We start from the raw sequence: 23525 nt of genomic DNA on the forward strand, positions 1-23525 counted from the left end.
AGCCACCACTAATTCTCATTATGATTATATTTACTCCAGGTATCTCACTGCAATCAGTTTTGAGTTCTGACTAGCTTTCTGTGCTCAATATTATGAGAGCTTCATTGCTGTTTTGGAGAGCTTCAAACTATGGGACTTGCTTCAGCAGTTGATCACTAGTACATTAACAGTCTTACCTGAAAGGGGCATTTATTTTAACCTTAAACTAAAACTTTGGGATCTTGTACTGCTGTCATTATCTGAATTGGATAGAGAGTAAATTAATCCAAAGAAAAAATTTTGTGTGCATTCTACATAACAGTCAGCTACGCGGACAGCACTCACTAATTTGTAGGGCACCCCTGAGCCACTTAGAGGGACCACATGGCATGAATTTTATAAGGCACAGGCTAACTTGTCATAGAACCTTCAGAGTTTCTTGAACAATATGCCAAATGGTTCATAACCAGTATTGATCAATTCTGGGGACAATGCTATAGGTTGTGAGATCTGTAGTTCTGTGAGCAAGACTGGTTTTCTCAACTTTCTCCGTCATTCAGCATAATAGTCCAAGTATGACCTTGCAGCCCAGATGACAGGCATTAATCACTCCATTGTGCACCACATTCTGCTGCTAGTTGCCCTCTGTTTCCCCACTGGTGGCTGGAACAGCTTTTTCAGTATGTTGAATGAAGCACCCAGGCACACACTCTGAGTTCAAAAGCAGATTCTTCATATTGATCGCTGCCATTTCTCTAAAAGGTACTGTTATTCCACATTTAATACATTCCTAATAAGGCAATTTAGTGCACAATAAGATCACAATGCTATTGAAAACATAAAGGGATAATGTTACACACAGAAAGGCCACAAACCTTGTCTAAAATTGCATAACATGAGTCTTTGTATGGTTAAGATTTTAACTGTTTGCTGTGAACCACTTGTTGGTTTATTCCACTATCAAATGACAAGTTTGAGGAAGGTAGAGTTTAAACTGTTGGTTAGTATGCTTGTGACATTAGTGAAAATTAAAGATTTAAACTATTCTTTGGTAGTGGAACATTGTGAGAGGCTAGTGTTCAGTGGCAGCAGACCATGTGTCATGAAGATGTTGTATATGGAGGTGGCAAAGTAATGGAAAAGTAACTGTTGAGTGTCAGTGGAAGAAGTGACATGTATTGTAAATACAGGGAGGTGGCTGCAGGCAATGGATGGTGGAGACATTAGTCAATTAGGACAGAAAATCTTTCCACGGGTACATAGTAAGCAGCTACACTAGGAAGTCTGAGATGGTTAGGCTTGACAATTTTCTGGGAATCATGTAGAAGGTTTATGTAGAGATTATTTGGGAGTAAGAAAGGAAATTGATTCAGGTAAAATATTATAGGATAGCTCCAGGTATTTTAGTATGCACTAGAGATCAAACTGCAACTGTGGAACAGAGCCTGTTCAGCAAGACTTGTTGGTGTCTGGCAGTTGGCAGAGACCTTCTGATGTATAATACTTTGGTTTCTGACAACAATGGTGGGGCATTTGTCTACAATGAGGATGATCAGACTCTGAGACAAAGTGTTTGCATTTCCATCTACCATGAGATTGGTGCCATTAAGATGCAATCTACATAGAAAAGTGATGCCAGGTTGGAGAATAAGAATTCCCAGAAGGGCAATGACGGCAGTTACATGGGGAAAGGGAAAAATCACAGCACCTTGTGGATTAGAAAAGGTTCTATTTGAGATTGAGATATGGGCTAGCTTTGGTTGGTAGTGTGGTTGAAAAGGATGTGATTGTGTGTGATGTATGTGTGGGAGAGGGGGGGGGGGGGGGGGGGAACTGGAATGTTTCTGGGAATATGTTATGTAAAACTGGTGAACCAGAAAACAGATAGAGTACTTTCTTGAGATGATGTTTAGAATGCTGTTCCAGTTATTATATGTTAAGGGTGTCAGTTTAGAAGATGTGATGTAGGAACCCATACAGTAATTACGCCTTGTTGGGATAGAAAAGATTGTTCAGAGTGCCTGCTTTGGTAGGATTAAACAAATGAGGGATACAGACTGGAATGATTCAGAAACTTGGAGGTTTTTATGAAAGGATGAGTAACATCCAGATATAGGAATGTATGTAGGCAGGTTATTGGGAAAAGCAGATGCTCTGTGCATTCTGATATGATGTGAAGATCTGTAGCAAGGATCTAGGCTCAAGTATGGAATGGAATGTAGTAATAAGAAGTACAGGTTGAGAAATAATGGAAACCAAAAATTAACAAAGGAAATTAACACAGGGAATAAACAGTAGAATGAAACAATGTATGAAATGCATTACAACTATGGCACAACATTTTAGTAAGGCGTACCAATGACTGGCTGAACCGTATGAATGGCCACTGCCAATCTGCAGCCAAGTGATCTTCAGGTGGCAACAAATGCTCTGTTGTGACCTCTGTGACCTCTTTGAAATCTATGCCATTTAGCTCACCCCACAACACCAACTTCTCTGAACTGTGTAGGTGGTAAACATCCTTCAAACACAGCCTTTGATCCCACAATTCTCTTGGCCAAAACTTATGCTAGTCCTTGTCCTAGACGTACCTCTACCACTGCTCCCAAACCATTTCTTGCCCTCTTCACTACCTTACCCTACCATCAACATCTAGTTTCTCTCTGCTTACTAGCTTAAATTACAGATGTATGCATGTCATCCACAGTTTTCTCAGCAGACTCCCTCTTCTATGACTGCTGGCCCAAGCTCCCCCCCCCCCCCCCCCCCCTCCACCCCCCCCCCTGCTCTCTCTCTCTCTCTCTCTCTCTCTCTCTCTCTCTCTCTCTCTCTCTCTCTCTTCCTCTTATCTCCATGCGAACATGAAACTGCCCATCCTGCACATGAACTGAGAGGTGCTATTTTCCTACATTCTCCCTGTAATGTTTCTTGCTCCCTAACCCTTGTCTTTGCCTTCCTCATGTCATTCAGTTTCCTGCTCCTCTTACTGTTTCACATGTCTGCCCCCTCCAAGACAACCACTCACTTGAGTTCACTGCAGCTATGTCAGTGTCGCTGTGTGTGTTTATTGCCTATACAACGCTCAACACTTCCTCTATTACGTGAAGGGCTGTTTAGCACACACAATGTTTCCTTTTTTTCCTTTTTGTGTGTTTCATTTGGGAGTTTCCATTATTGTACTAATAAAAGGAAACGATTGCTGAATAGAAACAAAATTGACAGTCACTGGGGTAAATAAAAGAATTTAAGAATATGTGCATTGCACTCTTGCAACATATGAGCAGAAAAATTTAACTATCATCTAAATGAATTGGTTTCAAGTAGTGAACTCACCTTAGTCTGAAAACAGGAGTGCAGAGCAGTGAGAAATGGATGTTTTGCTGCAAGAGCTAGGATACGTTTTTCAGTCATTGTACAATCAACATCATCATCCTGAATGATGACGTCTTTCTTGAGCACCTTGACAGCATATACTTCATCAGGACAGCCCTTTCTCTCTGCCAGCATCACTTTACCAAAGCTACCTTTTCCAAGCACTTTTATAAAGTGAAAATCATCCAGTCCTAATTTTCGTGGACCACTTCGTGTTGACTCATTGCCTCCAGAACTGTCAGTAGCTGCAGAATGTCACAGACAAATCAAAAGGTTTGGATCCATATTTTCAAAAAGAGTGACATTGACTACAGCAGTGTACATCTTTTAAAAAAACAGACACATATGTAAAATATTCACAACTGACATACAGAAAAATAATTTTAATCTTGTGTTTATTTTTGTGTTTGTAACAAACAACCAAGCATCACCTCAAAATGAAACTAGAAAAACATTAAATATAAAGAGGTAGTAGTACTCCATCAGTATGTGTTCACACTAGGTAAAGTTCTTTGGTGACTTGATCCTTACAAGGTCCTTTTGTAATTTCTTAAACATAAATATTCAATATAAACAACAAAAAATGAATATGATACCTTCCTGTCTCCAAAGCATTACAGGTCATTCAAATTATGTCAGATTTAGCTCTTTCATACTCAATCGTAGAGCACTGCTGTTCCACCTGGCTAAACAGTGCTCACATTAAAATAATTGACACACAGCTCAACCAAGCAAAGTACATTATCAAAGGATGTATTCATCCCACAAACATGCACTGGCTCATATCCATAAGGAGATCACAGTCATTGCTGAAAGTGTGGACAAGAATAAAAAACAACCCAGAATTGGCAATTCATTCAGAATTTTTACTATCAGAACCACAGTGACTGAGGTCTCCAAAACCATTATGGCACATAGCAATCAGTCTGCAGAACAATTATTTCAATATACAAGACTTCTGGAACAATCAATAGCAAAAGCAAGCTTCCTTACTGCATCATAAAATAATTAAAACTACCTGGCAGTGAACAACAGGTTTTCATCCATCCACATGACACTGGTGCATACTGAACAGGACCAGAACTGACTGAGCCAGATGTGGAGCACTGTTGCAGCAATAAGGATGGAAGCCCTTTCCTCAGTGTGACTGTGGCAAAAGGAGCACACTGTACATCATATGACATTTGAATGGTCCCTCAAAGCTTTCAAAGGGACAAAGCAAGACTTTCACAACTTCCCAGAGAAGCTTCTGACTAGATTTCAAACTTGGGCTTACAGTTATGAACTCATTATGAACTTGAGATTCTGTGTATCTGCATAGTAATGCATATTTTTGTTGTGAATTTTTTTTTCAGTCGTCATATGATAAATAATAATAGTATGTCAGACAAGACATCCAAGACTATTCTGTTTTCGATATTTATTACCAGCTTCATTTTCTAGATCTTTTCCATGCAAGATCTGCTCCTCATGAAATTTCCTTGGTATCCACCAATCTGTACATTTCATTATTGTTTTTCCACTCTGTTCAGCAGTGCCCTTGAGAATTTCTGATAGATCAGTAGTAGTGGTGATACTCTGCTGTAGTTTCCAGTCTCCATTTTATCCCGGTCACTATGAAGAGGGAGAGTAGTGTTAATGCCCATTCGAATCGGAGTTCCTCTTCTTCTTGTAATTTATTTATAATATTTGTCAGATCAATTATTAGTTTCTTGTGAATGTATTTCAAAAATTCTGCAGTGCTTCCATCTGCTCCTTGAGCTTTGCTATTCGAGTTTTTATGATGTTTTTATTCTCTTCAGTTGTTGGTGGTTTTGAGTCTACATTTGGTCCTTTGTTTTTCACTTATTCATTTCATGTTTAAGTACACTGTTTTGTATAGTTTGTGGAGTTTTAGGAGAATTATTGAGTTATTGAGAAGTAATAAATTCTTGTTAAGCTCATTCACTAGCATCCAACTTCATTCCACAAGCCTCATGCACTAGAATTCTTACAGAGGTGACCAAACGACAAGCAGTAGCATCTATTTTGAGATAACAAGTGTACTTTATAATATAGTGAAAGCTTCAACAATGCATTCATTCCACAATCACCTGCTTTTTGAAAAATATGTTCAGAATGGTGACTTTAAGAGTGGCCCGCATAATGTTCTCTTCCATGCTGATCAGATTATGAGTGTTGTAAAACATGAAAGAGACATTCTACCACCTCTTACCACAGACAGCAATAATGCTGAATGTGAGCACGAATAGTGTTCAGTGTATTTTGACCTCCTTGTCTATATCGGTGTCTTGATATCAACAAGACAGTATACTTATTTGCATGACAACACCTCATGTGATTTTACCAGTCTATCCATGTAGGGAATGGTTCTGATGAATCTGTTCGTAATCCAATGCAAGACCCAACCAGCTGTGCCATGAAGAAGACTCTCAGTTTTCATGCCATGCCATGCACATCCCACGAGATCTCATCTGCTGCTGATCTCAGGCCAAACGTTCTTGCACATTGCCAACAGAACTTCCATGGAGCACATATATGATCAGGTTCTCAGTCCAAACTACCAACTTTCAAGCTAGAGCAACCTGTGATGAGGTTCATAACCACCAAATTCATACTATGCATTTACAGAATCATCGATGATACTTCCAAGTTCACAGCCTTACTAGGCAATGTAGGGGATTATGCCCACATTATTAGTGACCTTCCAACAAAGGCAAATTCGACACTGCAAAACTGGCATTGCTGCACCCACTCATCAAGAGACCAGACCCACTCATCAAGAGACCAGAGCAACTGCTACAACAAATAAATAATGAGGAAAGATTGGGCAGGAGACCATCTCAGCTGTGGAGAAATCTCTATGCACTGATCAATCTGATTCTCATGCCAGACAGAACACTCTGGTTAATTAAATTACCACCTTAGATACAGTCGGCAATAATTTCACACAAATATAATATTATGGGAAAAAATTACACAGACTAGTCACATTAATGTGACCACCATATATTTTTGACATCAACATGCAATAATCACTCACAAACAGCAGATGGCAGCACTATCAATGGAGGGTATATTAAGAATGTCACAGGGACACAGAGCAATTTATCTGATTTCCAAAAGCGCATGATCATTGGCTTTCGGGGCCAAGGGAGGAGGCATTTCCAATATGGCTAAGTCGGTAAACTGTTCATGTGTTGTAGTGGTTAAAGTATACATGCATGACAAGATGACACTATTCACAACTGGCACCAAGGCATCTGTGGTGTACCACAGGTCACAGATGACAGAGGTGAACGACGGTTGTGGACACATATATGGGTGAATAGATGTGCAACTGCTGAGAAGCTGACTGCCCAGATGGGGCTACCAACAGCATCTCCTCAACAACCACTCAGCAAATGTTGCTACATTTGGGCATTCACGCATGCTGATTGCTGTTCATTGGTGACAAAGGCTGGCATTTGCATGCCAGTACCACAAGTGGACATCGATTGAATGGTGATAGGTAGCACTTTAGATGAATCAAGTTTTATGCTCCATCGAAGAGATAGCCATTGGCATGTACAGTGTGAAATGTCTGAAAGCAAAAACCATGCAACCAGGAGTGAGCATTATGATCTGGGGAATGTTTTTGTTCCATTCCCTGGGTGATCTCATCATTCCAGAAGGAAGAATTGATCAATGCATATTCTTGAGGACCATGTCCACTCCTTCATGCAGTTTGTTTTTCTCACCTTGATGGCATCTACTGGCAGGACAGTAGAACATGTCACACAGCTTGCAGCATAGTGCATTGTTTGAAGAGCACTAGAATGAGATTACCTTACTTCCCTGACCACCAAATTCTCTGGATTTAAACCCAGTCAAGAACGTTTGGAACCACCTCCACTGGGCTCTAAGTGCCATGGATCCTCATCCGAGAAACCTAGCTGGCCACAGCACTGGAGTCGGCATGGCTTCACATCCCTGTTAGTACCTTCCAGAACCTCATTGACCCTCTTCCTGCATGTCTTGCAATGGTCCGTACTGCAAAAGGTGTTTATTCAGATTTTTTACAGGTGGTCACATTACTGTGAGTGGACAGTGTATTTCTGGTTGACAGACTTTTTGCAGTCTGACAGCAATGACAATGCCCGGACACAATGCAGAACAATGAATGCAACCAGCAACTTTCAGGTATGGCATACTGGCTGCACCTATGAGGAGATACCAGTCCTGAGCAATCATGTACACTCATGAGTGTGATGTCAAGAGTGACCACCCCAGAAGTGATGACTTTCAGCCAGCCATGACTGCCATATACATGGCCGACAACAACATGCTTCGTGATAGTGAGGGGGCATGCCCATGATTGTGTTGGTTTCACTCCTGTTTCGGCGACCAGGTATGCGACTGCTCAATGTCATGTAGCCACCCAAATGCAAGATGTGGACTGCAATAGTCGCCTAGCACTTATGGCTTTTCCTTGGCATGATCAATTTTGTATGAAATTTTAGACCATCTGTCACAGCAACTTCCTTGTTGATTGCCTCAGACACAAGTGAAGCTGCAGTTGGTACAGCAAACAGATGTGGGCAAAAACAACTGTTACATTTCTTTTCGCAGAAGCTAACCGAGTCTTAATGTAAGTGGTCAGTTTATAATTGGGAACTGCTAGCCATGTATGAGGTCATGTGACACTTCAAAGAAGAAGGTGGGCCCTAACAAGTTACATGCACCACAAACTGCTGGCAGATGCAATACACAACCCAGAAAAAGACTGTCCCCCACTGCAGTTCAACTATCTCGATTATACCGATGTTCAGCACCTCAAGAGCATTGTGGCAGATTACCTATCTCAAGTTAATGCACTGCCAGTTAATATCAACTATGAAGATCTCACTGTAGCTCAACAACAGGATCCAAAAATCTGCAAACTTCTACAATGTTCCTCCATGAAAGTCTGGTGTGACATATCACAACACTAACCTTATCCGCACGTTCAGCTAACAGTGAGAAACCCTATTTTCAATAGCTGCTGAAGCTGGGGGTATTCCCTGCTGCTAAGCCTGTTATGTACCAATCTATCAGGTTTGATGTGAAGTGAGGCTGCAAACTGTGGACTGAAACCTACATAGCTTTCCAGGACTGCATGAGTGTTCAACATGCACATCTTTTCACAGAAGCTAACCGAGTCTTAATGTAAGTGATCAGCTTATAACTGGGAACTGCTAGCCATGTACAAGGCCATGTGACACTTGGCCAGTTAGAACATGTCCACTTCGATCTGGTTGGCCCACTATTGGAGTCAGAAGATACCACGACTGATTGTGTCATTCACGGCAAGAGTATTCATAAAATTGTGGGCATCGCATTCCAGCTGATCAGTGTCCATTGTTACCAATCAGAGCCACCAGTTCAAGTCCATATTACTCTGCAAGCTATCTAACTTTTGCAGTGTACAGTGCTACTGCATCAAAGCCTATCATACGCACAGCAATGGACATGTCAAATGCCGGCATTGAAAAATCAAGGCAGCACTTATATGCCATGAAGGCCAATGGACACTGGGTCCTATTTCTTCCACATTCATAGAAGGCAGTTAGGCTTCATTAACAGATGTTTCATGTAACAAGCTACTAACCCTACTGTCAGATTCATCTTTCTGGCACAACCACTAGCCACTAAGGAATTATCAACCCCAGCCCATAGGGTGAAACAACACATTACGTGAATAGCAACTCTGCTCCTCAAACACTGCACCTCATCATAAAATTTTGTGTACAAAGACCAGCATTGCAGCCACTATATTTCAGCGCACATCGAGTACTGAAATGGGGGGACATAGTATTACATGGGAAGCCAACCACCGTCTCCATGGATCACCTTCAACCTGGACTGGATTTTGCAAAAGTACTGCTTAGACAAAAACCAAAACACAAGAAGAGGGGGCTGGCAATGTACCACCTCATCTGCCTCCGCCACAAGTGACCCTTCTGCCAAGACAACTTGAGAACTTTGACACCGACCGGCAATCTTGCTATGACTGCATCCGTCGACCTCCCCCTACCTTAACCAGTATCAATGGAGGAGGTGCATCATCACTGCATTTCTTTGCCAAGAAATAGAATGGTCATGTTCTTCATTGCAGCTGGGCACAGCATGACTGATCATGCAAAACTACATTTAGAACATGTGAGTGGCTGGGCTATTTGTTGGCCTTGTCCCATCAGTGCTCCACACTGCATGGGAGGGCTCTGAGGGGACCCCACTGTTGATGATGAAATATCACAAAATTAAAACTCTTTGGCAGTGATATTAGTTAGTCCTTCCTGCGGGAGGAACATCTTCATCAGTCGAGTCATCTTCAGCTAACTGTGTATGTATGCAGTCCATCTGTACATTCCATTGTTAATATTAAATTTGTATTAATTGTACTCATTGGCATTTAGATTCAATCTGTAAGCCTCCACACTAGAATTCCTAGAAGTTTTTAAGTACAAGCATTGGATAAAACAATAGAAACACTGCAAAAAATGTATGAGTGAACATAAACATAGATGCTAACCAAGCCCATAGACTGTGCTCGTGTGTGATTGTGAGTGCGTTGTCGAAGTTAAGTGAACTTCAATGAGGGCAAATTGTTGATGTTGCATGGTAGGTGCTCCAGTAACCAAGGTAGCTAAAATATTTGTTCAAGAGGCACCATATCAAAAATTTATATGACATACAGGTAAAGTGGAAAAACATCATCCACTGAGTGACAAAGGGAACAGAATAGCGTGTTGAGGGATTGTGATGGATTGTCGCTGAAGAGGATCGTGGCAAAAAATAAGAGGGTAATAGCTGCAAAAGTCACTCGTTAACTCTATCAGCAGCAAAACAATACAAAGGGAGCCCCATGATCAGAGGACTGCACGGTGATCTGGAATTCCAAAACCATTCATCAGTGATGCAAATGTCATAGCAGGAGAATGTCATGCCAAAGCCATAAAACTCGATATATGGAGCAATGGAAGAAAGCCATTTGGTCAGATGAGTCTTTCACACTGTTTCCAACTTCTGGCTGAGTTTATGTCCCAGGAGGAAATGTGGTGGGTGTTTGGTGGTGCTTTGGGCAGTCATATCATTGTATTCCAGGGGCCCCATGTTTACTCTGCGAGGTCTCATTACTGCCAAATATTATGTGACCATCTGGCTGATCAGGTCCATCGCATGGTACAATGTTTATTCCACAATGATGATGCTATGTTTCAAGATGATAAGGCCCCTGTTCACACAGCTCACATTGTCCAGAACTAGTTTTATGAGCAAAAGGATTTAGTGTTGCATCTTCCCTATCCACAACAGTCACCAGATCTGAACATTATTGAGCCTTTGTGGTCTACTTTGAAGAGAAGGGAGCACAAGTGCTATCTGCCTCCAACATTGTTACCTGAACTTGACACTGTTTTGGAGGAAGAATGGTATAAGATTCCATTGGAAACCATACAGGAGCTGTATTTATCCATTCTGAGATGACTGGAAGTTGTTTTGAATGCCAACAGTTTTCCTACACTGTATTAGCCATGGTAATTTGTTGTGCTCTCTGTGTTTCCATGTCTTTTGTCCACTTCCCGACTGCATTAGCTGCCTTGTAAGTAAAAGGACTGATACTATTTTTATATCCATACTTGTATCACCTAAAGGAAAGGAAGAATTAGTGACTTCTGATAATGGAAGTGTAAGGTCATTTACATATGTCAGAAACAACAGAAGACTGTGGTAGATTATGTGTTGTTGCTTAAAATTCCAAGTGCCTATTGTTACGTGATCAACACCATTTTCTGCCAAGAAATGAAGATAACAGCCTTGCAAATTTCTGTGTTTACCATTCCCTAATAATTTAACTTTTGCTTTGGTTGGTTGATTTGGAGGGAGGAGGAGACCAAACAGCAAGGTCATTAGTCCCATTGGATTAGGGAAGTATGGGGAAGGAAGTTGGCCCTGCCCTTTCAAAGGAACCATCCCAATATTTGCCTGAAGCAATTTAGGGAAATCATGGAAAACCCAAATCAGGATGGCTGGATGTGGGTTTGAACCGTTGTCCTCCCGAAAGCAAGTCCACTGTTAAACTGAGCGAGGTGGCACAGTGGTTAGCACAACCACTGCGCCACGTCACTTGGTTTAACTTTTGCATGAGAGTATCATTGTTCACACAATAAAAACTGAAGTCAGCCATAACATATACCTAATATATTCTGATTTATTGATTTCAGCATAATAACTATCAAAATTAATACAGCCTGTTCAGCTGAGAGTCATTTTGTACATCCAGAGAGTTTTCTGCTGCACTAAGTTTGTTTAAATTCCATTGAACTTGTTTTTTTTTTTTTTAATTTTTTTAAAAATCTGGTAGCAGTAATAGGGGCAGCAATCCTTTATTATAGTTTTGTCTCCATTTTATTGAAGTTGAAGACAGCATATTTAAATCTGTCCTGGAAAATACCATTAAGAAAAGATTCATTACATAAATAACCCATTGAGTTATGTACCTTAAAAGAGAATCATGTGATTATTCTGCTACTTATTTCATTACAAACAAGAGAACTGATAACACTGACAGCTATTTTAGAGATGTCTGATGTAGTTGAATCTTATCAAACTTATTTGGAATGCTGTTTCCAGGTACTTTTCATTTATTGCTCTTGTAGTTTTCAAGTTATTATTAATTATTATGAGAGTAAATATCATCAAATGTAATGACCAGAGAAACTACTAATGTCAATTTGAACTAAGCCTTCACAGTATTTATGTGTGTATAAAACTGTTACTAGTGGTAGTGTTCCTAGTTCCCAGAACTCTTGTTGTAAACTGTACGAGGGAGGTTAGACTATATGAAGTTGAGAGGGACTCGGTTATAATTCTAGAATAGTATTGTTCTAAAAAGTTTAAATGAAAACTTCCAGCTAACATACCTCCTTCTGTTTAGAAGCTAAAAATTTTAATAAGGCATCAAGTGTTTTTCATGGATAACTCAAAATTATCTGTTGGAGCCATGTGTATTGTGGATTTTTCTATTAAGCTGTAGTGACTGCTACATACTCATGCTGCAGTTGGCACATGTGACAATCACTTGTGCCAATCTCAAATGTTCTGCAACACAGTTTGCGTGAGTGCAAAGAAAGAAGAATGTCGTCCACATGCTGGCATTTTTCCCGCTTGGGACACAGTGATATGCCTGCAGCGACTCACCACATTTATGTTTAGCACAGCAGAGCAACTAGTGAGGTTTACTCTTTGTTTGAGATGTTCTGTTACTCTTGTTAGAAACAATGCCTGTACCTACCTTAGTAAAGTGGTTTCGAGAGTCAATAATCTGTTGAAGTTGCATCTCATTTCTGACTGAACAGAAATTCAAATGCAGGATACTCTCATACCACGTGGTCTAACACACTGCTTCCTGAGCGGAAAGGAGTGCCGGTCCCCGGCACGAATCCGCCCAGTGGATTTGTGTCGAGGTCTGGTGTGCCAGCCAGCCTGTGGATGGTTTAAGGCAGTTTTCCATCTGCCTTGGCGAATGTGGGCTGGTTCCCCTTATTCCACCTCAGTTATACTATGTCAGCGATTACTGCGCAAAAACTGTCTCCATGTTGTGTACACCATAATTACTCTACCACGCAAACATCATTTGGGGCTACACTCATCTGGAGTGAGACGGATTGCTGTGGCCTGTTGTGGGGTTGTGGACCACTGAGGGCAACGGCGGGATAAAGCCTCTCCATCATTTCTAGGTCCTCGGTTCAGTACACAATATACAATACATCCTGTCAGTTAGGACCCTGGATAAGAATTTTTGCCATACAGAGTTAACAAACTGTGACAGAATTATCAATGGTATTGCACCTGGCAGGGTGCCTCCTGACCTTTTGGCCCCAGAATCCCATATTGTGGTTTGCTCAGGCTGGAACAAATGTGGATAACACTAAATTCTCTTTGGTTATAAGCCAGCTCAACCATCAAAATGCTACAGAGGTCCAAGACATAATAACAGCACCTCTGATGGAAAAAGTTTATGACAGATTAAAAGCGGAGCTGATATGTCATATAGTGATTTCATAGGGAGATTGCATGCACCAGGTATTGACTCAAGAAGAAATTGGTGACAGGAAGCCCTCACAATACCTTCATCATGTTTGCAACAAAGTAGACATCAGCAACATTCCAGACAACCTCCTGCACATGATTTGGAGCAACAATCTGCCAGCCCAGTTAGAAGCTATCATTGCTATGAAATTGGACATGTCACTGGAGGTGGTTGCAGAACTTGCTGACCACATTCAAGATGCCATCGTGTAGTGCTCGCAGGTTGGTACAATAACTGTTCCTATCAGTGGTATGTCCATAACCTCTACTGTGTCATGTGCTGATTACGATGCCCTAGCCGACAAGATGGACTTCTTAAGCGCACAGATGGTAGCTTTGCTTTCACGAGTTAATACAAGCTGCCATAGAGGATGTAGTTGATGACATTCAAGGAGTTGTTCCACTTCGCATTCTGTGTCCAAGTGTGGCTCCACAGTTTGTTGGTACCACTGCAGATACGGTTAACAGGCAAAAAAGTGTGCAAGCCCATGTACATTCCCAGATGGGAATGGCGGTTGTTAGTAGGCACCACTGACTGCCACAAACCTCCTGGTACTTGTTTATAACGGAATGAGCCTCAGGAAGGAAATGTCTAATATATACATGATCTGATCTGAGTATTTTACCAAGAAAGTCATTCTGCTACTGCAGGCCATGTACGGCAGTCAACTTGGCAGCTGATAACAATATAAAGATTCCAACTTACTGTACATGGCATGATGTTGTAGACAATTTGCATGGAATTTCATGGCAGCAGAAATGGCTGAGGTGATTATAGACACTGACTTCTTTGCCACATTTTGAACTTTTTCCTGATGTATCTAATGCCTGCCCAGTGGACAGCCTTACGTGTTTGACAGCCACTGTATATCACCATGACACTAGAACAAGTAGCATCAAGCTTGTACAAGTGGCAGATGTAAGAGTACTGCATGATTTTCTGGCCTTAACTAGACCACCGGGAGCACCACAACAGGTGTTGCATGGCACTGTCCACCACACCAAAACTACAGATGGACCACCTGTGTCATGTCACCCTTGCAGATTAGCACCCAGACGACACGAAATAGCAAAGGCAGAGTTTGGCCTTGTGTTGAAGGAAGGAATTATATGCCTGCCATTCAGTCCATGGGTGTCTGCATTACACGTAGTCCCTAAAAAAGAAGGAGCCTGGCATCCATGCACCAATTACTGAGCACTCAATGCAAGGACTATTCCTGACCACTACCTGGTACCATTATAACGTGACTACAACCATGCCCCTCATGGCTCAACAATATTTTGCATCACTAACTGTATGAAGGTCTACACGCAGATCTCTGTCATGCCAGAGGACATTCCCAAGACAGCCATAATTACACCCTTCAGATTGTTCAAGTTGAAGTTGATGACATTCAGGTTGCAGAACACTGCACAGACCAAGCAGTGGTTTATAGATTTCATCTTGCATGGGCTACCTTTCTGTTTATAACTAAACAATATGCTGGTCTACTTGGAAACCAGAGAACAGCCTCATAGGTACTTATGTGAGGTTTTTAACCAACTGGAGAAGTATGGCATGCTTTTAAACACTGTGAAATGCATTTTTGGCTAGCCTGAATTTGAATTTCCGAGCCACTGCATATCGTTCTCTGGTTCTGCACCACTACCAGAAATTGTAGAGGGCATATTAAAACTGACAAAGCCTACCATCATAAAAGAGCTACGCAGATACCTCAGGATGCTAAATTTTTACCAGCATCACTTACCACATACCACCAAGCAACAGGCGTCATTAAATGTGGTACTGTCAGGTGCAAGGGTGTGAGGAAACACTCCTGTGCAATAGAATGAGAGTATGAACGTGACGTTCAAAGCGATGAAACATGGCCTTGCTTAGACTGCCCTACTCACTCACCCAAAACCTGATGCTCCGCTTGCCTTAGTGGTTGAGGCAAGCCAGTTTGCTGTTGGTGTGGTTTTGCACCAATGGGTAAATGGTGCATGGCAGCCACTGGCATATTTTTTGTGTAAATGGATGCCTTCACAGTATAGATAGGTAGTTCACGAACGAACGGGTGCAAAGGAACGGTTCACCAAGATGAACGAAAGGACCGAGGAACGAATTCCAAGGAACGATCAGTTCATAGTTCACTTCAGTCGCGGCGGTCTACTAATAGTTCCCGGGAATGATGAACGATCAGTTCATAGTTCACTTCGGTCATGGCGGTCTACTTATAATTCCCAGGAACGAGAAATGATTGGTTCATAGTTCACTTCGGTCATGGCAGTCACTTCGGCAGTTCTCATTCCAGCCTCGGTCACGCGCTTGTCTCAGTCTTGGTCTCCCTCGGCCACACTCGTCGTTCTTCGCATGACCACCTGTCTCAGTTCCAATGCTGACTGCTCCTAGTTAGTTCAGTATCCAGTTGTTCATTTCATTCACTGCGCTCGCCCATTTTACATGTGTTCCAAACTTTCTTGCATTCAGCATCCACGACCGGTAATCAAAAACTATTTTATAGTTATGTAAATTACATAAAAATTACGTTGCATGTAATGGGTACGTCTTTTCAGGTAACAAAAGGGCATATCAGCTCGCTTCATTATATCGATGAACAGCAGAAAACATACTTATAACAAGGCAAGTTTTTTTGTTATTAATATATTTTTTGGTTTCATCGAATTGATTTAGCAACTAACTTTCAATAATTTGCTTAATTTTTAGTGTAAGAAAATTCATATAAAATGATTTTCATGTATCTTTCATATACAAAACATTATATTTAGGAAGGCTCTAATTATTTTTAAGTTTGGTTGTTTCCAATTTGCATTACCTGCTAGTTTGGTTTCTTCGGGGGGGGGGGGGGGGGGGGGGGGGGGGGGGGGGGAAGAGAGAGAGAGAGAGAGAGAGAAGAAGAAGAAGAAGAAGGTTGTGGGTTATTTTGGCTCAGTAGGAAAAGCGGTGCCTCTCCATTTGAAAAGACATAGATTGCCATAAAATTGTATTTACTTATTATCTCAAAAACATCTGTTCAGAAGGAGCTTTCAAACCAAAAACTTTATTACTGCAAACTTAATTATTATTATTATTATTGCTGCATTAATTTTAATAATGCAACATAAAAACCTAATTTTTACTAAGCGTGTGACGCAAGTATGATGAGAAAACCACATTTTATTTTATGCTTCCATAAAGTCTACTTCGCCTACGAACTCAGAGACAATGTGAAGTATATATAGGGTGTAAACGGTTATTGTTTACAACGTAGCATAGCTATGTAGTGGAAGTCGAAATGAAGAATTTTATGCAAGACACTTGTGGTCTATTATGTTGGGAAACAGCCACCAACAGGTTTACAAGACATGTGCTATAGCCCATGCACATCATGTGAGATTTTCATGTTCTCTTCTCCAGCTCTCTAAACATCGTCATCGATTATTTCGCCATTGTTGCTTGCATTAGCTTTTTACTTCTTCACTGCCTAATTATTACATGTTTGTCTGTTTGTTGTATCTACTCGTAATGGGCAACACATCGTCCATAATTGGCGAGCAGTCTGTACTCGGGGCCAGTTTTCTGTGCGCCACCCTATATTATTTCCCTGCGATCAGCAACACAACGCTGCAGTTGGCTAAACGAGAGGTTCTGCAGAATCACAGAAATTACTTCTAAAAGTGTGTAAGAGTTCTGTAATGAATAAAAACTCTATACTCCAGCGGGGAGGCAAGGCCCCCTCTTGGTGCCCTCCAGCCTTCAGTCACCTACACTACTAGTTTTCAGTTTTTCATAAGAACCATACACCAAGCACAAATGAACAGTGAATGAGTAAAAATGAACGGTTCCCAAAAAAGAACGATCAGCAGTGAACTAGTTCCCAAGAATGAACGAGTTTGCCCATCTCTACTTCACAGCAGTGCTGGAACATGTTTGATAGGGAGCTGTTGCCTATCTACCATTCCATCAAGCACTTCAAGTCACAGGTTGAGGCATAGGGTTTCACAGTTTACACTGATCACAAACTGCTGGTACACAAATTCCATAAGAACAGTGACAAGTGCTCACCACGGCAGTACCCCAACTCAAGTTTATAAGCCAGCTCACTACAGACTTGTGGCACATTTCTGGATTGACCAACATGTTAGCAGACTGCTTATTCAGAGTCTCTGGTATTTCACAACCCTTGAACATGACAGAGCTAGCAGTCACACAGCATGAAGATCATGAACTACAAGCAATATCATGTGGCGACAAAACTTCGCTAAAACTGCAAATGGTCAACATTCCAGGTGAAAACGGCGAGGTCTACAGTGACATACGGTATGGCAGATCATGACCGTACGTACCTACCACATTCTGCCTGACAGTGCTCGATAACCTCCATAACCTTTGTCACTCTAGAGTGTGCATGACAGTTACACCAGGGTCACAGAGGTTTGTGTGGCTAGGCATGGACAGAGATTGCTGTCAGTGGACTAGAGCTTGCCCACACCGCCAGTTATATAAAGTTGCACCACATGTGCACTCTCCAGTGGGGGAACTCCTGGACGTCAGTGTGCATTTTGCTCACATTCACCTAGATGCGGCAGAACAACTGCCTTGACAGCTGTCACTGTCTAATAGTGGTAATGGTTGACAGGTACACGCATTGCCCAGAAGCAGTTCCTACTGACGACATTTTGGCAGAAACTCTTGCAGGAGCTTTCACATCAACATGTCTTGCCAGATTTGGTTGCCCTCTTCATACAACAACCAACAGGGGGAGGCAATTCGAGTCGGAATTGTTTATGCTAGCTAGCCAAGTTCTGTGGATACTCACAACATTAAGACCATGATTCTACAAAGATAACCATAATGCCTATATACTCTATGTCAGATGGTGGACTGCATGAAATCCATCAGAGCTACTAGGCAAGGACAGCACCCAACATTCGTGCATAAGGATCTCGACATGTGCACTCAGGTTATGCTTTGCATGGATGCTGTCAAACCACCACTGCAACCACCATACACTGGAGCACACTGTGTTCTGCACAGGAGTTCGCATACCATGGACTTTCTTATTAATGGCAGACAAGCTACAGTTTCAATGAATAGGGTTAAGCCACCTACACATTCTAAGAGGCTCCGACTACATTGCCAAAGATTTTGAGAGAGGAGAAGGAAGAGGCTACAATCTGGCCTCCCACTCCACCACCATCTGAACCACTTTAAGATGAACCAAAATACATCATTCACTCAGGAAGATATGTTCATTTTGCTGTCCGGTACAGAGAAGACATACCATGCTCCACTCTCACCAAGGTGGCTCCTGTAACAACTGCTACATGCTGATAATGCTGTCAGCGCACGCGATAGTCAATTGTGCCAATCTCCAACGTTGCTCTGCACCGTTTGTGTGTGAGTGCAAAGATGGAAGAATGTAATCCCGACACTGAGCATTTTGTCGCTTGGGATGTCTGCAGTGAGGCGTCACAATTATTCTTACAATACCAGAGCAACTCCTGATTTTTACTCTTCGTTTGAGACTTTCTGTTACTCTTGTTGAAAACAACACCTTTATTTATCTTAGTAATGTGGTTTTGAGAGTTAATAAATCTCTTTAAGTTCCATCTTGGTTTTGATTGAATTGAAGTTTGAATGCAGAATACTCCCATATACAGTTATACATCCTGTCAAAATTCTCATGATATTCTGCATTGTTCCACAACCTTTAAGATATGAGGGTGGTTTGAAAAGTTCTTAGTATTACCACAAGAGGTCAGTGCTGGAGCAATGAGTTGTTCATGTGATATTCATTGGACTATTGCCTGTAAACATGTGCCATGTCAGTGCTCTTGGAAGAGAGCTGTGGCAGTGATGTGGTTCTGTTGTTCTTCCTACATAGTGATTCGAAAAGCTGGAAAAAATCGAGATTCGAGCAGTGATTAAGTACTTCGTAAAGAAAGGTATGAAAGCAAAGGGTGTTCATGCCAATTTACATAATACACTGGGAGACTCTGCTCCTGCATATTCAGCTTTTGCTAAGTGGACAAATGAATTTAAATTTGGTCAGGAGAGCTTAGATGATGATCCATGCAGTGGTCAGACAAGATGTGCCACTACTCCAGAAATCATTGCAAAAGTGCACAAAATGGTCATGGAGGATCGCCAATTAAAAGTGCGTGAAATTGCTCACACTTGCCAGATGTTATCTGAAAGGATATATCACATTTTAACTGAAGAATTAGAAATTAAAAAATTACCTGCAAGATGGGTGTCGCGACTCTTGACATTGGATCAACACACATGTGCCATCACCATGGCTAAATTACATGAACTAAGGTATGAATTGTTGCCACACCCACCTTATTCACCTGATATGGCTCTGTCAGACTTCCATCTCTTCCCAAAACTGAAAATTTTTCTTGGTGGATGAAGAGTCACTTCAAATGAAGTATTGATAGCTGGAGTTGACAACTATTTTGCAGGTCTAGAGGAAACTCATTTTCAAGATGGGATCAAGGCACTGGAACATCATTGGACCAAGTGCATTACTCTACAATGAGACTGTATAGAAAAACAAAAAAAGTTTCAGTGATGTAAGTACTTTTTTTATATTCTGTTCCGAGAACTTTTCAAACACCCTCTTACCAATCACTGCAAAATCTAAAACAGTCAACATTTTTAGATTATTATCACTTTTAAAACTAAAGAGCAACTCTTCCATTTTCCTTGTCAGACCTGCAGTATCTAAATGACAAATTATACCCATAAAATTCATCATTCATATTCAGTAGTCAAATGTATACATTATATCTGCATAACTTGTATTAACGGTTCCTTATAAGAAGATTCTTGGTGAGTTGGTTGATGGGAGTAGCTGTTTTGATATAAGACTAAATGTGATCCATTATTTCAGACTGATATTTGCTTGTTTCTAGTTGCTACCAACCATAGTACTCAATACTGTATGCAAAGAGTATCATTACTGAAGATGTCGATGTATTTAAATAACTTCAAACTCAATAACGTAAAACATTTCTGTGATCTTTAACTCCACGTTTTATGCCTGTTTTCATTTAAGAGTATGTAGATGCAGCAAACACAGTGTCATCTGATAGCTACAACTGACTAGATTGGCTGCACGGAGAGAGCTCTCAGTACCGGATGAGGCCATTTGACTTCTATGGATATGGTCACTCCCTTGACTTTGTGGGTGGACAGTCATCTTAGAGCAGCCATCAGTAAGCTGCAGTTCATCTAAACAAATCAGAAATTCATTGATATTATTCTTTAACCTTCTAATAGTTTTACCAAGTTTACTTTAATCCCATTCTCGTCTTCATATATTTCAGGTTATGAAGTATTAGTAATTTTAACTTATTTTAATTTTAGTAGCCTGAATTCTGCACTATTATTAAATAACGATTAATTACTACTTAAAATGGTAGTCAGATTTTCTGAGGCCCAAGGAAAAGTCGTTCCATGTTTTGTGAAAGTCTTTTGGTCTGAAAATTCTTCAGACGCATACACATGAAACAATACTTTTTGATTCCTTTGCCATGAATCTGTATATAATTTCATGTGCAATTTTAATTGAGATTTATCCTAGTATCTTGTCTCATTGTGCAGCATGAATGTTTTTCTCATAAAAAAAAGTAAAATTACTGCCTTCAATCACAATCATGATTTTATTTCAATGCACAATGCATTTTAAGCCCTGGGGGTTTCATGTGCTTTGACAGCCTACATCAACTTTTGTCCCAAATTTAGATTCATTCATGGTATACCACAAAGTGGCACACTGTGAATATAATTTTACAAAACTAAGACAAACTGAAAAATAACATACTGTTTTCAGTAGTGGATCCTTTGTTTTGAAGTGCCATATGAGTACTTCAAAACTATGTATCCACTATGAGAAATGGTTATTTTTTGATTTGTCTTAGTTTTGTAAACTTATATTCACAATGCACTGCTTTGTAATACACTGATCCAATGTTAACAGGAGCAGAATAAACCTAAATTTGGAAAAAAAAAAATTCATGTAAACTATCGAAGCACCTGAAGATGAGCCCCTCAGGGCCTGAAATGCATTGTGCATTGAAATAAAATTACAATTGTGACTGAAGGTGTTTGTTTTTTATTTTATGCAAGTAATATATCACACAAATTTGGCAACACATAATGAAATTTTGGTATGTGTGTTCCTGAGAGAACCACTTGAACTGATTGTGCTAGTGAACAGTTGCCTATTTAATCTTCTTCTGTCAGTTCAGCACAACACTTAAGAATCTATGCATGATTGTGAAGTCTATTTTGAAATTAATATATGTTATATATGTTGCACTGTAATATGCACTCCATATATCGAGTCTGTTCATAGTCACATATAGTGTCATCTTGTACAGTTCAAATTGTTTACATCGTCCTTTTTTCTTCTTCTTATTTTCGCTCACTACTGTCCTCACTGCACATAAAATCACTCAAAGTTTTGTAATGAGTTTGGATCTTTCCGTCTTACTGGTTGAGTCAATTATATGACTGTGTTTCTTAAGTATGGTCTTCTTGTACTCCTTGGTTATCTGTACTGGTCTTCTAGTTTGATGATGGTTTACGTGTACCATATCCAGAATTCATGTGTGTTATATGTCCATAATTGTTCTTGACATTATTGTGACTGCCTTCCAGGGACCGATGACCTCAGCAGTTTGGCCCCATAGGAACTTACCACAAATTTTCGATTTCATTGCCTTCCATATTTGGACATTCACTGTGCCACATGAACAATGTTATATCAAACAGATGCATAATATTCACCAGCAGTTTACCCACAGTAGAATCACAGTTCTTCAATTTCTGTTTCATCTCATCCAAGTGTCATCTACGTGGTAGTGAACCATCCCACATTGGTCCCAGATGTTTGTGATCTGTCCTCAGGCATTACAAAAATTTGTGATTTACTAATGCAGGTATGTGAAAAAATGAAGCAAGTTAAATTTAAACCCCACTGATGCCAAAGATATTATGGATACAGCACTATTTCACTCTGACAAAGCTGCACAAGGAAATCAATTCTAGCCTACTGAAAGGTATGGATTAAGATTTGAACCCTATTCTTCCTGAATGAGAGTTCAGTTTCGTAACTGTTGCTCTGTTCTGCCTTGTCAAAATATGTGTTCCTGTATGTCATCAGCATTACAGACACATCAAACCAAGCACATAGACAAGAACAACTTCAAGGAAGATTATGTCAGTCTGAATCCTGTGTGAATCATTTTGAAAAAAAGTAACATTATTCCTCTTTATTCACTCTGTTCTGTAATAATATCACACTTAAGTGTTTACTGTCACTCATTGCCCAACATTGGGAAATAACAACGGTAATTCACAAAAATTTCCTGTTCTAAGAAATCATCAAAAGTGTAGTGCAAACCCCTTTCTTTTGCAAAGTTGGTTAATAGCATGCCATCCAGTTTTACTACTGTTCTTATACATTTTTTCCACACCAATATGCATAAATGCTGGTCTATTCTTCCATTTGCTACTCAATGAACATTTGAAACATAGTGATAATGTGCTACATTGATAGAAGTTATGGTAACACATTTGTAAGAGAAATAGTGTGTTGTCATAAGCACAGAACGCACAATCAGGCAGCACCACAGGCTTTGATAGGTTGACAACATATTCCAAAGATGGCCTATATCCCAGCAATTGCCGCACCAGGAAGTCACAGCGGTGGCACTGCCTGAGAAGTGATATGTGCTGGTGCCCCAGGAGAAGGGGCAGTTCCGTGTCAGTTCTTCTTGTGTACTTTGAGCCACATCGTCTTCTTCTATCAAGTCCACACCATCCCATCTTCAGTGAACATTCTAGTGGCACAAGAACTGTTTGCTGTCCAGCCTTAGCTTCTGGACTAGTAGTTGAACTGTGGGATCTGCTGCCTGAGCCAATTTGTACAAAGTTGAGTATTCATCAGTAAATGTTGGTATTCTTGTCACTAATCATTTATCAGTATTTCAGTGTTCTCCTCATTCCCCTCTCATAGTGTTTTCTTCAGTGCTCTATAAATAGTTAAGGGGGGCCATGAGTAAAATCT

At 40.6% G+C, this 23525-nt stretch overlaps 1 protein-coding gene across 1 annotated transcript in view; it reads right to left on the reverse strand.

The window, feature by feature from the left end:
- The window catches only part of LOC124608773 (protein kinase C), a 232768-nt gene that overhangs the window by 80271 nt on the left and 128972 nt on the right, over nt 1-23525 (reverse strand). The window contains exon 9 of the mRNA XM_047140014.1: nt 3313-3596. Within this exon, the coding sequence (XP_046995970.1) occupies nt 3313-3596 (284 nt within the window). The remainder of the gene's footprint in view (nt 1-3312; nt 3597-23525) is intronic.

The sequence above is a fragment of the Schistocerca americana genome, chromosome 1, assembly GCF_021461395.2.
Source record: "Schistocerca americana isolate TAMUIC-IGC-003095 chromosome 1, iqSchAmer2.1, whole genome shotgun sequence".
Taxonomy (NCBI): Eukaryota; Metazoa; Arthropoda; class Insecta; order Orthoptera; family Acrididae; genus Schistocerca; species Schistocerca americana.